The sequence below is a fragment of the Ambystoma mexicanum genome, chromosome 7q, assembly GCF_040938575.1.
Source record: "Ambystoma mexicanum isolate Mex_15411 chromosome 7q, UKY_AmexF1_1, whole genome shotgun sequence".
Taxonomy (NCBI): Eukaryota; Metazoa; Chordata; class Amphibia; order Caudata; family Ambystomatidae; genus Ambystoma; species Ambystoma mexicanum.
In genome coordinates this window covers 1082597384-1082612489 of record NC_090941.1, presented here as the reverse complement: position 1 = coordinate 1082612489, position 15106 = coordinate 1082597384, and the positions used below count along the sequence as shown (strand labels likewise).

General features: G+C 43.9%; 1 protein-coding gene across 1 annotated transcript in view; it reads right to left on the bottom strand.

Annotated features, from left to right (window-relative positions):
- Positions 1 to 443: 443 nt before the first annotated feature.
- The window catches only part of LOC138527998 (indolethylamine N-methyltransferase-like), an 87498-nt gene continuing 72835 nt past the window's right edge, over positions 444 to 15106 (bottom strand). The window contains exon 3 of the mRNA XM_069639421.1: positions 444 to 1289. Coding sequence (XP_069495522.1) covers positions 854 to 1289 — 436 coding nt within the window. The 3' untranslated portion in view covers positions 444 to 853. The remainder of the gene's footprint in view (positions 1290 to 15106) is intronic.

Genomic DNA, 15106 nt, shown 5'->3' with positions numbered 1-15106 from the left:
CATTTTCATCTTCTTTTCTTCAAAAGAAAGTTGACAACAATTGTTCGAAAAAGAACAATAGTTAAATGTAATCAGAATCAAACCAATGTATTTGTTTTCAAAATTGGAGGATATTATTTCCGGATCTGTGTAGAATAGGAACATATGAGTATTGCAATATGGGTAGAGCTGAATAAAAAATACCTTTCTTTAGAGAAATGACCATGGCAGAGTGGAGATCCACTGATTCTAGAATGCCGTGATCAGATGCATCATGCCAGGATCCAGACCAAAGAGCAATATGAGTACATTACCATCAGACAGCACTGATCACGGAAATGGCATTGCGCTACTGAAAGGTGAAGATGACACCCTGCTGTTATAGATGTGACTTCAGTACATTGTAATACATTTATTGAAAGGTGAGAAGATGGTTGAAACTATACCATTAAATCGAGACAATAGACATTGGCAAACACATGTTTATTGCTTTCTTTTCTTGATTTAAGTGGAGAGTCTCACAATGTTACTGGTTACTGCAAGCGCTAATCAATACAATGTAAAAGCAATTAGATATAGAATCATGATATCCAGGTATTTAGGCATTTACTGGCTGGCCACATTGGAAAACATATTTACTTAAGTTTTGTCTAAAAGAAGAAATTATTTTTGAGAACAAAAGCAAACACTTTGCAAAGAAAAATATTGCCGTTTAATAAATGCAGTCAAATATTTGCAATCCAACAACCCACTGTAGCAAGGCCGAGTACCAAACACCAAATGCAATACAAGCATGATAGATGATCATCGAACACCCAAGAATCAGCATGCAGCTATTTCCACTTTTCTTTCGTATTGCCGAAGTATGAATATATTACACATTTCTTTCTTTACATGCAAAAAGGCACAGAGCACTAGAAAAATCTGTAACAGAACATTGGGTGTCATTAGCTCTCAGATTATTCTGTGATTCTTTAATCACACAGCCTGCATCACACACAGCCCGGTTCACACATTCCTCGTCTAGGCATAAAACAGGGAACTTGAATGGGCCAGCCATAACGAAGGTGCACCCAAGGAGTACATTCAGGAGAAAGTGGCCACCTATTTTTAACTGGGATGACATATCTTTCAGAACTTTGCGGAAGGCATCTACTCCTGTGCAGATCATTTCCAAGAAATGTATTACGAGAATGCAGTCAACTTGAGTCGGAAGACTTGGCAGAACTAGACAACCTTCTTTGGCTTTGCACTTTAGAATCTGTGTCATCTTACTTCTCAGCATTTCTTCTTTCTCAGGCCATGATTCCCTATGGATGCAAACACAGCAAATAATTCAACAGATCGCACTTTGTGCAATATGCAGACAAGTAGATGTTTACTTTAGATGAAGGTTCATCGGCTTGCACCAACTGAGCATTTATTGGGTCAACACTTTCTGTCATATTACATTGAGTGAATGCTCACTACTATAGTGATCCAGCAGTAGAAGCTACCTCTGCACCAGGCACAATCACTCCACTGGCTTGACATCTACTCCTGCAATATACCAAACCCTGTGCTTGTCCGTGTGTGTGCGTGTGTGTGCTGTGCTCTGGAAACTCCCCCTGACTGCGGGAATAAGACCAATAAATGATGCTGGAAGCAATTGTTCCTCATTTTGTGCAGTGGAAATTGGGGTTCAGGCAGCAGCTTATGTCCAGAAAACAATCCCTGTTCCAAATCCTGTTATCAACCGCATCTGAGAGCTGAGAACTTAAAGGATTGATGAGCAAATCCAACTTTCCACAAAACCTAAACTCTACTATTCCCAAAAAAGAGGCAGACCCAAGGCACCCTCTTTCTTTCAGTAATTTTGCTTAGCGCAATGCTTCAACGTACAAAAGCAACAGAGTCGGCCAGAAACAAGAGATTTAACAAAAATCTAGGGCTCAATTGAGAAAAAACGATTGTCATGTGTGCAACTACTGTATCACTGAACGTGTGTGAGAGTGTACTTCCATAAATTCCATGAAAAGCAATGTCTAAACCATACACATAGAGGTACATGCAGGCTCAGAGTCCAGCATCTATCACTTGGTCACCATAACCAAACTCACAAAATACAGTGAGTGAATGAACATGTAGCACCACACACTTACAATCCCAGGCACCAATCAATGATCTTATTTAAATTGTATTTTATTGGATATCTGTAAGGCGCTTATACAACAAATGGTGTTTCAAGGTGCCACAGGACAAAAAATGGTGGGTGCATCGGGGCATATAACAATAGTGGTACTTCTAGGCCTTCTGACATTCAGATAGTGCAAGTGCCGTAACAAGAAGTGCAAGGGAGAGCAGGAAGAAGCGCTGGTACAGCGAACTTCAAAATGCAAGGGTGGGAAGGGAAGTGCATGGTAAAGAGTAGAAAGTGAAAGGGGTAGGGGGTAAGGGTAGGGAGAAGGCAACCACTGGGTAGCAGGGGCTAAGCAAGTGCTAAGGGGAGGCACAGACGTCAAGTGCCAGGGATTGTATGGGGTACAGGTGGAAAGGGTCCACATGCTAAGTGCGAGGAGGTGGGAATTGGTGGGGGCCTGGAGCCCATCAGCCAGTCACTGCGGCAGACGGGGAGTTAACAGGGTAGAAGGAAATGGAAGGAAGAAGACAAAAGGAAGCTCTTAAGGGAATTCTGAGTTTTAAGGGGGTCCAGCTCCAGGGCAGGGAGATCATTCCAGTGGGAGGCTCCTGTGGAGGAGAGAGATCTACCCCCCACTCTCTGGTTTGAGATGCGTCTGATCAGCAGAGAGTTGGAGCTAGAAGACAGGAGGGCTCTAGCAGAGAGGTATTTAGGGAGAGTGAATGGGATGCAGTGGGGTCCCAGGGCCCAGAAAGACTTTTGGGTGATGTAAAGGGTCATTAACTTGTTCTTTGCAGCAACCAGGAGCCAGTGGAGAGATTTTAGGGCTGGACAGATGTGATCTCTGGGCTTGAGGCCAAGGATAAGTCATTCAGTCCTATTCTGGATTAGTTGAAGGGGACAAAGGGAGGTGAGGAAGATTGAGGAAGCAGCTGTTGCAGTAGTCCAGCCTAGAGAGGACCGGAGCTCTGCAGACTTTGAGTTTATGGGGGAATGTGAGGAAACAGAGAATGCCTCTGAGGAGGTGCAGCTGAAAGTGGGCCCTTATGGCAAGGTCTGTGATGTGAGGAGAGAAGCAGAGAGAGGATTCAAAGATGACACCAAGGTTTTTTGCCTTCCAAGAGGGTGAGGAGAGGGAACCCATATAGGACAGCTAGAGGGTAGGAGGGAGCTGGTGTCCCAGTGAGAAGGATCTCATCCTTACTGGCATTTAGGCAGAGATCATTGGCAGCACATCATGCCTGAATAGCCAGAGATGAGAGAGGAGGAACAAGATGGAAGCTTGAAGGAGAGCTGTGTGTCATCTGCATAACACTGGAAGTGAGGTGAGAAGAGGATATCAGATGGGCCAGAGGAGCAAGGTAAATGTTGAAGAGCCACGGCAAGAGGGTAGAGCATTGAGGGATGCCACAGGTGGAGAGAGTGGTAGGTGAGAGAAAAAGGCTCATTTGAACCTGGGAAGGTTAGAGAGGAAAGAGGTCAACCAATCCAGTGCCAGGCTTGTGATGCCAAGGCTGTCATGGAGTCGATTCGTCAGGGTGGCATGATTGATCGTGTGAAAGGCAGAGGAAAGAAATAGGAGGGTAAGAACAGATGGAGAGTTGGAATTGAGATTTGAGAGCAAGTCTTCACAGGTGTTCAGAAGAGCAGTTCCCTGCCTCAGCTGCTCTGAAGCCAGACTGATGGTCGTGGAGACAACCATGGATTCAGTGTGTTGGATCAGTTGGGAGATGGCCAGCTTCTCCAGAGGTTTACCCTGGAATGGGCTAATGGAGAAGGTGGGGTAGTTAGCCTGGCAGGAGGGGTCAGCAGAGGGCTTTTTGTGGAGAGGATGAACAAGGTAGTGTTTGAGGGGTAGCGGGAAGGAGCCAGTGGCAAAGGAGTGATTACAGAAATCGGCCAAGGCTGGTGCAAGGGAAGCAATGTTGTCCTTGATAATTCAGGAAGAGCGGGAGCAGGTGTTTGTAGGAGACTTTCATAGAGAGGACCTGTGTAGAGACCTCATCTGATGCAACGGGCGAGAAAGAGGAGAGTAGACGGGAGGGGCACCAAGGGAGGTCTGAGAGCTGGGGAGGGAGGGAGGAGGCTAGTAGAGGAGAGTGAAGACAGGATTGAACTGGACTCTCTAGCCCTTTAAGACAAGTAGCAGTACCCTAGAGATGAATGGGGATGCAGATTTTATTCATACATTAATTGAAACACCGCAGGTAATTTGGCAAAAGGATAACTGTTTTATTTTCAATTGTCTAAAACAGGGAGCATAGCGAACATCAATGAACTTGCTTGATCCTCTTACTCCAAGCATCTTTTAAAAAACAGAGTTTTTATACACAAAACTCGTCATCAATGATGTTAACCTGCGTACTGCCAATGTCATCCTACGTGGCAAACTCCAAAAACCTACTAAGGAGAGTAGTTGGCTCTCAGTAAATCATCTAAGTATATGATCTATATTAGTATGGGATAGTGAATGAATATAATTGGCTACTTAACATCAGATGGGGCAACTAAGCTCTCCTCTCAAAATGACCACTATGAACGTCACTAAATGTACGTTCTATTGGTTACACAAACTATAGGACCCTTCATTACATGGTCCACTACAATTGGTTGGCTTCTTACCTCCGTCAGTACTTTTCCACCTATGTCTAGCAGCATGCAGTCTGGCTGACCAGGTGCTGGTGAGCTCGCCTAAGCCAAAGTCAACAGCTGCCAACGCACAATGATGATCAAACGAGTAATATCAGTGCGATTCCTACGGAAGTGGATTAATTCGCCATAAGGAATACTTTTTTTGCACGAAGGTGGGTGGCAGCTGTTGGCATGCAAGGGCAGGCCAGTATTAGAGGGTTTCTTATGTAATGCTGTATGAATTCCTGATGTATTAAGAATTACAATTACATCCAGGTAGATAATTTCAGTACAACCGTTCTGTGAACCTGAGATTGACCTTCTTGGTGTTGATGCTCTTTACAAAAGATTGGCAATCACTTTCCGTCCCCTTCCAAATTATAAAAACGTCATCTATGTGCCGCCATCATGAGATGATTTGAGTGGGGAAACTGGACAAAAGTAAATCAGATAAAAAGGTTGCCTCTCACCACCCCATCATAAGATTGGCATAGGGAGGGGCAAATGTACTGCCTATGGCAGTACCTCTGACATGCTGGAAAAAAGAACCCTGAAGTGAGCGAGTGTCCAGATAATATTTGCATGCATTTATCCCCACTGTGTGGTCAATAGAGGTGAACAATGAAACCACATCAAGAGTTGCCAAGATAAGTCCTTCCTCCCATGCGGTGTTAGTAATATGTCGTAGAAAATCCTTAGTATCCCGCAAATAAGAAGGCAGCACTGATACGAATGGAAACAACTTTTCATCAATGAATCGTGCCAGATGCTCTAATAATGAGCCATGTAAAGTGACTATCGGCCTGCCAGGGGGATGCTTAAGTGATTTATTTGTCTTGGGAAGAAAGTAAATGATGGGTATGGTTTAGCATGAAGGAACAAGGAATTTAACCAAATCATCCTCTAATAAATCTTTATCTGACCACTTAGCACATAGAGCTGTGAGTTCTGAACGTATTTCCGGAAATTGATTTTTAGACAGCTCGGCATAACACAAATGGTCACGCAATTGACGATTGGCTTCAGCCACATAGTTAACCCTGTCTTGGATCACAATGTTTGAGCCTTTGTCGGACGGTTTGATGATAATATTAGATAGATGTTGCAAATCACCAATAGCCAAACATTGTGCAACAGTAAGATTCTCTTTGGTGTTAGTAGTTTTTTGCTGTCGTTTTCTCAGATCACTGACACAGAGATCATAAAATGCCTCGATGCAGACCCCCACAGGAAATTGTGGATTAAATCTTGATTAACTTTTTAACTTGGTACGTACATCCCAATTGGGATTAATGTCAAAATCAGTCGGATCAAAGTTGGAAGACAGGCTAGATCCACCAGCGAGGAAATATCAGAGATGAGGAGATCAGTTCGACCAGTCCGTGTATAGAGGGTTTCACTACTGTAGAATTGATCGAAAATAACTTTTTTAGTTTGATCTTACGTAGGAATTTATCAAGGTCAAGGCGTGCCTGTACATAATCAAAAGTCATGGTAGGGCAAAAATTGAGGCATATATATATATAACCAGACGAAGCCCTCTCGGGTGAAACGCGTAGTTGTTTTTGTTCTCTCCTGTGCAACTTGTCCACCATGCTTTACAAATAAAGGACGTTTGATGGAGATCCTTTTTTGAAGTGTCTGGAAGATTTTTTAATGATTGAGGAAGAGTGCCGTCCAGGAAGCGATATTCTGCTTTCTTTTTTCCTTCTCTTTATATATATATATATATATATATATATATATATATATATATATATATATATATATATATATGTAAACATTGGCGCTTGCCGCAATCTACTCACTATAAAGCATAACGCTAGCTTCTAGCTTCACGATTACTTTGCTGCTTGCGTTCCTTACATCTGTACATGGGTAAAATGACTTAATGTCTTCATCAGTCTGTGGCATAAGCTTCTTCATATTGGTCTCAAGATGTCACTTATCCTCGATACTTTCTTGATGCCTTGTAGAATATCTTCATTCTCTTATTTCTCTGCATCTTCTATACTCATCAATTCAACTCTGTGTGACGTCACCATTCACCTTTTGCTGTTGACTTGCTATGTTTCTTCAGGAATCTCATTTAGACGATTGTCGTACTTCCTTAAATGCCTGTCCTCTAGGATTCTCTTAGGTATTGGTAGTCTTACTGGTACTGCACAGAGTCCATACTCTGCACTTTGTCGATTCAGCTGCTCTGTGTATGTCTCACATTTCGGTCCAAGGTCTATAGGCAATAGGGATGGTATAGGCAATATAGGTGATGTAGGTGAAGTGGTTGAGGTGGGGGTACTTGTCTCCCCCTCTACACTATGTCCTGAGTTTTAGTTAAGATGCGGGAGGCCAGAGAAGTGTGGAGGGACAGGGAAGGCAGGGGCGAAGTGAAGACTGCAGTAGGATTGCCGCGTTCCTTACAGATTTTAAACAGTTTGCAAGTGTTGTTAGTGGCCACAGAAATGCAGACTTGGATATGGGCCCTCTTCTTCGAGTGGATGGAGAGTCTATAATGCCTTTGGAGCAGGCAATAGGCTGGTCTGTCAGTGGATGAGCCTGATGCCCGCCACTTCCGCTCAACAACTCTGCCCTTGCATTTCAGAGAGGCTAAGTCAGAGTCACACCAGACATTGCACTGGGAGGCTGGCTTAATGCGGATCCTCATGACAGGGGCAAGTATGTCCAAGGTGTTGGTGATAGAGAGGTGAAGATTAGCAAGGGCAGAGTCAGTGTCGGAGGCCGTTGCAGGAGCTGGAGGGGGAATGAAAGTGGAGGCAAAATCAGCAACTGACATTCGCTTTATCAGTCGAATGACGGAGACAGAGACTGGCAGTGCAGGCAATGGCTTAGCCGGGGGACCTGAGAAATCCAGGTGAGATGACAGTAGAGCATGGTCAGACCAGGATAGAGGTGCAGTGAGTGGGTTAGAGATGGGGATGTCTGCTGGGATGAGAGCATCCAGGGTATGACTGGCTGAGTGCATCAGACCGGAGGGATGAATGGTGAGGGAAAGAAACTCACAGAGGCTGCGGAAGAGTCCAGTGAATGAATAAAGAGAGTCAAGGTGAATATTGAATACTCAGAGGAGAAGCTTGGAGGTGGAGACGAGAAGAGAAGAGAAGAAGAGAGGTCAGATTGACTCCAAGATTAAGGAGACCGGACCAGGGGTCCTGTAGATGGTGGCGAGCGTCAGCAAGAGAGTTGGAGAGACACCAAGCCTGCAAACAAGGCATTCAAAGTAAGAGTAGGTCTGAGTGGGAATAGCAGTAGCAGGGACCCATTCAGGGAAGATCAAGGCCACTCTGTCTCCAGACCTGTTAGGCCCGGGCTTAGAGAGTATCTTGTAGCCCTCGGGGAGGAGTGTGTCAAAAGCAGTGAGAGCTGGCTATGAGCCACATCTCAGTGAGAGCGAGAACGTCAAGGTCAAAGTCTTCACGAACGCAACAGATATCAGAGGAGTGTTTAACAGCACTAGATGAACACAAAAGAAATTAGCAATACAAATGCAAGAGGAAATACATGCATAACTAGAAGGGAATGCATTGTCACGTCAAGCTAATAGTGCACATCTTGCATCAACTCAAGGAAAGGTTAAAACAATAGACTTGACCATGTCTGATTCCGTCCATCAAAATGTTAGGAAATGCACAACAGGACTGTCAAGGCATCAGGAATCCCTCACGTGATGCTCATACAAAAAAAACCTTCAGAAAAGAGCTGAGCTACTCAATGAATAATCACTGCTCGTCCATCTCAGTAAAGAATCAACAAAATTATCCAGCCGCCAACTAATGTGCAGCTGACATCACCATGTTCAACTCTCAGCAAACATTGCAAGCAGGTACAGAAGGACTCAATGCAGCTGCTTTCTTCTGTTGCACTAGTCAACACTGTTTGCCTCTGGTTGTTGCCACAAAGGTGGTGAACATACAACTTGCAGAAAACACTTGCATGAAAAACACAATGTTAAAGAACAGAGAGACACTGCCTCAGGAGGGCCCCCAGCAAAACTGAAATAACACTGATTGTCCTTTCCTATGTAGACAACACATGCTCAACAATGGTGCGTACCCTCTTATCACTAGGTATTATCATGGGGTGCTATGGTAAGCATCGACATGTATCCCTTCAACTAATATGATAGTTTATCGCCTGGCCCTGTAAAGTGAAAGGGACCTGGACCATCAGTTCCAATGCCTAATGTGGGTGAGGGTGACTGAAGTGCAGGTGTAAATATCTGTGATATGGACAACATGAATCCTCGATCTGTTTGAGTCGCAACTGCAAGGCATTGAGTTCTGTCCTCCCCTGTTACAGATCGAGGATGCTCCTCCTGGCTACCAAAAGGACAGGAATGGCACCTATGTACCCATATATGGCTTCCAACATACATAAAAGTACTCAGTGGTGTCATTTCTGCATACCTTAAGTGCCACACATCTACCAACACAAACAGATGTTGCCACTGTGCAGACAAGAAGTGGCACATGGCCAAAACTTTGGTTGTCACAGTGTGTCTTTCTGGTGCATTTCTAACATGATTTTCAATGGGCCCCTTATTGTTCTATCCATTCTTTCCCTGGCATTGCCTCATCACCTCATAATGTCAGAATCACTTTCCTTGCCTCACGACCCATCAGCGATGCTGTCTATATGAAAAGGTCTCTGACCTCCGTAGGCCAAAACATTTCCTGGCATATTGAGAGGGATGCGGTTAGCAATGTTGGCACCATCACCCTATCCTAAGGCCGTTCCCGTTGCCTTAGATGTGGTCTCTACACTTTGACTGACTCCTCTGCTCATCATTAGTGACTTATACTTAATCAGAGTTGCTGGTCAAGTGTTGCAGGAAAACCTCTCCCTTGGATGTGTGGGCTTTCAGGTCTGTTTTGCAGATCCTCCATATTCATGTGGGACACCATGGCTGCTCCTATGTCCGAGTGAATATAGGTGCTGATAATGAAGATAAGATAAAGTAATTAATCTTGTCTTCTGATATGTGTGGCAAAAGCAGCAAGTAATGTTGCAGCAAGTGGGTGGTGATTCTAAGGGCATTTATGTCTATTACCACATGTTGATGTGTTAAGTGATTGTATGGGCACATATTCCATGCTGCACAAAGTGCACTCTGAATTTGCATGGATTCAGGACAGCAGTGCATGAAGAACATGACAAAGTCTATGGGGGTCATTACAACCCTGGCGCCGATGGAGTTGCATTTTTTCCGGCGCCCAGAAATGGGCAATTACCTGGTCATTACAGTCTTGCCGGACCCGGTAAAAATTCTTCCCCATTCCAATTTAAGCCCCATAGGGCTCAATGGGAATGGGGAAGCTGGATGCACAGGCACCGTTATCAACGGTGCCGGGACGCCGCCAGGCCAGTCCTGGTGGCCGCAAATGGCACTCCCGAGCAGAACTCGTAGTTTGCCGGCCCGGGAACTACGGTACCGGCATGCTTACCGGTAACGTAGCGCCCAGACCAGCAAACCTATAATGAGGCCCTATGGCTAACCTCCACCTTCGCTCTTTCATCTGCATACAACACCGCAATATGCATTGGTACTTTGTTGGTGTCATATGAGCCCCCAAATGCATATTTGCTGCTTAGCACAATCCTATGTAGTTGTGGCACAAAGACATTTACCAATTCCATTAGTGTTGGTGAATCCCACCCTGGACGCCTGGTCTTGGTCACCACACTGTCAATAATGTCATCCATCGGGTGTATTGGACACCACCACTGTATGTCCACCACCTACAGACATGTGTGCTCCTGTTTACCATCCAATGTTGTACAGATAAACCCATATGACAATATGTATTATTATTTTGTTTCTCAACACCCCTAAAGACCTGGGTCTTTTCACAAAAGGGCCCACAAATGTATTCCCTGGCCTCATTTTGCTGCACACAATTTGTGTTTCCTCTGAGATGCGGCACAGTGGCAGGTCTTTGTATGTCTTAGCCAGCAGCAGCATTTCATCTACTTTCTGCAAATTTGCAAACTATCAACAAGCTGTTGCAAGCAAGTAGTGTGCCTCAGAATGATCACGGGGAGGGCTGCTGTCAGCGGTGTCTTCTGAGGCAGTTGTATATGTTGTGTCTCTTGTATCTGCAGTCTCTCAAACTGGAATGGTTGATGGTCCAGTTTGCTTGATGTAATTAGCAGGGCTGAAGTGTTTCCTCTGTTAATATTTCCACACATGGCCTTCACTACTCAACTTCCAGTGAGCTACTCTCAGCGTGGAATGATCTCTTCAACAAGGACGTGCGTGTCTCTAATGGTACATGAAATTCCGGCTTGTATCAGGGATGGGCTGGGATGCATAGAGCTCTGGAGATTACCTGATGGACCTCTGCAACATGGGAATCCTTTGGGTGGGTACTCTTGTTGTCTGTCCTATTTTCTTCCTTCCATCTCTCCTCATCTCTCCTCATCCCCAACATTCCTTGTTGTGTTTAACTATATTTCAATCCCAAGATACTAACTAATAAGCTTCAAAATGTATTACTTGAATGCAAGTTTCTGCGAGAACGCCCCAACCCAAAATTAAAGTTGTTGGATTTGTTTGCATGCTGTAAAATGGGGCCTCTTTGAAAAAACGTTCAATTCTTTCTAGGACCACTTTCGCAAGTATTACTCGATGATGTCTTCACAACTGATGAAGAGGTTGGGTTTGGTGCTTTTACGCTGATCTCTTTGGTAGGCAGGGGTTTGGAAGTTGGACTTGTTCAGTAGTTAAGTGTGGGCATGCATGCGTGTGTTTGTGTGCAGCACATTGTTTATTGGCAGGTACTGGGCATCCGATGCTGCAATCATTTTTTGGTTGCTTGGTGTTAGGGAGATTTCTCAAAATGTGCTAATTTCACTTACCTTTTGAGACCCCAAGCAACTTTGCTGGATTTCTAGGATTTGATTTTTTTTACCTGGGAAGAGTGTGAGCCTTTTTTCCCACTCTTCCATGTATTTATTGTGTGTTTTACTTTTGAGTTCTTTGGTTATGGAGTTTTAAAACAACTCTAGTGTCATCATCTTTTTCTGTGTCCCACAGTACCTCAGGGCAGGGGCACAGGGGTGTCTTTCAGACTTCCCAAGGTTTAAATACCTTCTCTGGGACTGACTATTGTCTCCCAGAGCAAGTAAAGTTAAATTGACTTTACTAGTCTCTTTAAATTTACTGACCCAGCACACACTATCTTACTATAGAGTGCTGGAGGGGTTGCTTAGCTTCCCCTGAGTCATAACACTCATGTAACAGTAAAATGTTACCTTTTCATACTTTAAATGGCTGCTGGCAGTGGTTTAGATCAACTACCGTGATTTTTCCCGACAGCTAACAATGTGTGGGATGTTTTTACCCATGCATACAAGCCCTACCATAAACTGCGCAGTACTGGCATGGAAAACATCATGATGGCCAGAACTCTCCAGAGAGTGCACAGGGAAAACATGAAGAATAGGCTGCCACCCATTTTTGCCTATGTTGTGAGCACAGAAGGGCACTGCCTAAAATCACCATTGGGATACACACACAGTAGCCTGAAACCATTGGAAATGGCAATGCTGATTGCCAAAAAAAGCAATTCAGAACTGTGGGGAATTCATTTTTTTAATCCCAAAAATGGTTGCATTACCAGTACTCACCACTATCAGAAAGCCGGCGTTTTAAAACCACCAGACTTTTGTGTAAAACTGAACAAATGAAACAAAACCAGACCAAGGAAAGACTTGCTAAGAGGTGGATGAATGTAAAACCATTTTCTGAAATGACTTGAAGGAAGTAATTATTTAATGTATAGGTACAAATTGTCAGTTTGATTTGAATGTAGAAAACTGGGAACAAAAAGTGACATTAGCTGAAACCTGGCTTAGTGAAACTGGATTCTGCCTGACAACTACCCCCGACAGGAGAAACCTGTTCAGCCACTCTTCCCAGGCCTAGCTGCCTCCTGCTGCCCCTTGCCAAAAGGAGTTGTCACCTCTCTGATTAGATTAGGGGTGGAGCACCTGGGAACTGGAAGGAACAGAACAATGCAACTCCCTTGACTCAGGCTAATGTTATATTGGGGGCGTCGTAAAGTGGCTTCCTCTTAGGGGAAACTGGGAGGGGCAGTGCCTCTGCTAGCAGCTGAGCTTGGGGGAAGTGGATAAACCAGTTATTCCACCCTGTTATGTGGGAAGCCACACCCCTTTTTGACCAGGGCATAATTTTAAAAAGATAGATAACTCATAGTGCGGACTTGTCAGAATTATATAAGTAATATCATTATTTTTATGATTTTTCTGTGAACATTTTGAGAGGCGTTAGGACCCTGTGGTGTATTCTGGGGGGTTGCTAGCGGAAAATAGGGTCTCACTCCAAATGTCTGCATGTTAAAAATCTGACACTTCATCAATTAATGTCCATACACCTTGCGCACATGTGTGTAATTTTGGGCAAATGTCTGATATTGCAAAACCAGTTAAAAAGCGCAAAATGTTGTCATTTTTGAATGCAAGCCCCCAGGAAGATCAGAGGCGGACAAGCATGGACCATAAGGAATATATAATGTGCACATATAATTTCAACAAATTGTATATCTGGGAAGGATGTATTTGAATCAAATATAGATTTGTGGGCAAACTGACCAGGGGAGGATCCTATGACCCATAAACAGACTTCATCATGATGACAATCCATTTCCTTCCCCCAATCATGGGAGAGGGGAGAATTGGGCCAATGACAAGTAGAGAGGGGCAGGCTTAGCTAGGCCCAGGCACACACCCATTTTCAAAACACATAAAAAGAGACTGCTGGGACAGGTAGAGAGATTCAATTCCATTTGCTGCGGAGCATGCTGACCGATGACTTCACATCCAGAGATCCAACACTTAGACTTCCAAGCTAAACAGAGACTACAGAACTTTGAACCAAGAAGGCCCACTGCAAGCAAAAGTATTTGTCAGCAGGCCTCAAAATCATTTGCAAACTATTCCACAGCCAGGCGAGCTGTCTGAATTCTTTTGCCCAGAACTCTTGCTAGTACCCAGAAAGCAGTGTTACATCCAGAATCCACTTGATCCGGACCGGAAAGCAGAGCAGTATCCAAAACCAGAGGCCGCTGAATCCAGAGAGGCTAGACCAGCAGAGCAGAGCTGACCCAGATCGCTGTGAGCAGAACCGGTGCCTGATTGACCCGCCGAGCAGACAGAACCGCAGCCGGTAGTGTTGACCAGATCCGTGACGAGGCCTAGTTCAAATTTATATTGTGAGTACCTAGCAGAACTGTGCAGAACCAATCTCTTAGTTAAAATAATCTAATCCAACTATTTTAACCTAAGTAGAACAGCCTCCTAGAAATCGTGTCATCTGTCATTTGTAAAGCTGCACAACTGTAACCTGTCAATTCTGAAGCTGCAAGCTGTCACCTGTCATTTTGAGTTTTACTTTAAATCCGAAAAACTACCTTTATTTAATCGTCCGTATCTCTGGAACCTAGAACCGACTTCCTACTCCTTATACTTTTTCCCCAATCACGATTCATGCACTTGCGAAATTTACTGCGATTTGCGATTTTGGCTCAATTTCTCCACTTGTCAAAATAGCAGCTCCATCTTTCTTTTGTTAAAATCTGTTTGCAACTCGGTAATAACTCATAGAGCATTTCTAAAGTGAGCCTGAACTAATACCAACACCCATCTCCCAAACACCCTGAATCTCTAGAGGGAATTAAAATCAATTGGCACATTTTCCCATCCATTGCCATCACATTTAAAAAGCATTTTGGGCCTGTGTTTCAAACTCCTACCTGTTTCCTCTAAGCTTACTGTGGGGGAACTGAATTTCGTATTGTATTTGATTGCATTCCTGAGAACTGTGTGCTCCTCTTTCCATCTCCTTCCATTTCTTACATTGCATAGGGGAGGGGGGTGAATTGCCAGAGAAAAAGTGATTATCTTATCTTTTGCTAAAATCATATCAAGTATTTCTGTACTGCATTTTATTCCTCATTGCTTTTCCCTTGAAATGATAAAAGTATTTTTGCTACTTTATCCATCCTATACTCCTCATTGATTGTAAAGAAGTGTGCTAGTGCCAGATTACCCATTGTTGGTCAACATCATATGTCTAAGTGTACTATCAGACATTAATTTATTATAAAGTGTGATATATAGATATTGTTTAAATTCTCAAATAAACCTTTTAATTTGGAAAACAAACCTACTTCTTGGCTCAGTGGTGTCAGGGGGATTCTAAGAGGGGGGTGTTATACAAGGGTGGTCATCCAGAGTACTGAACTAGACATAAAAATACATTAATAAGGGTTTTCCTCAGAATCCCAGACTAGGCATTGACTTTGCTGTAGTGTTGATTGAATATCGCTTACAAAAGTG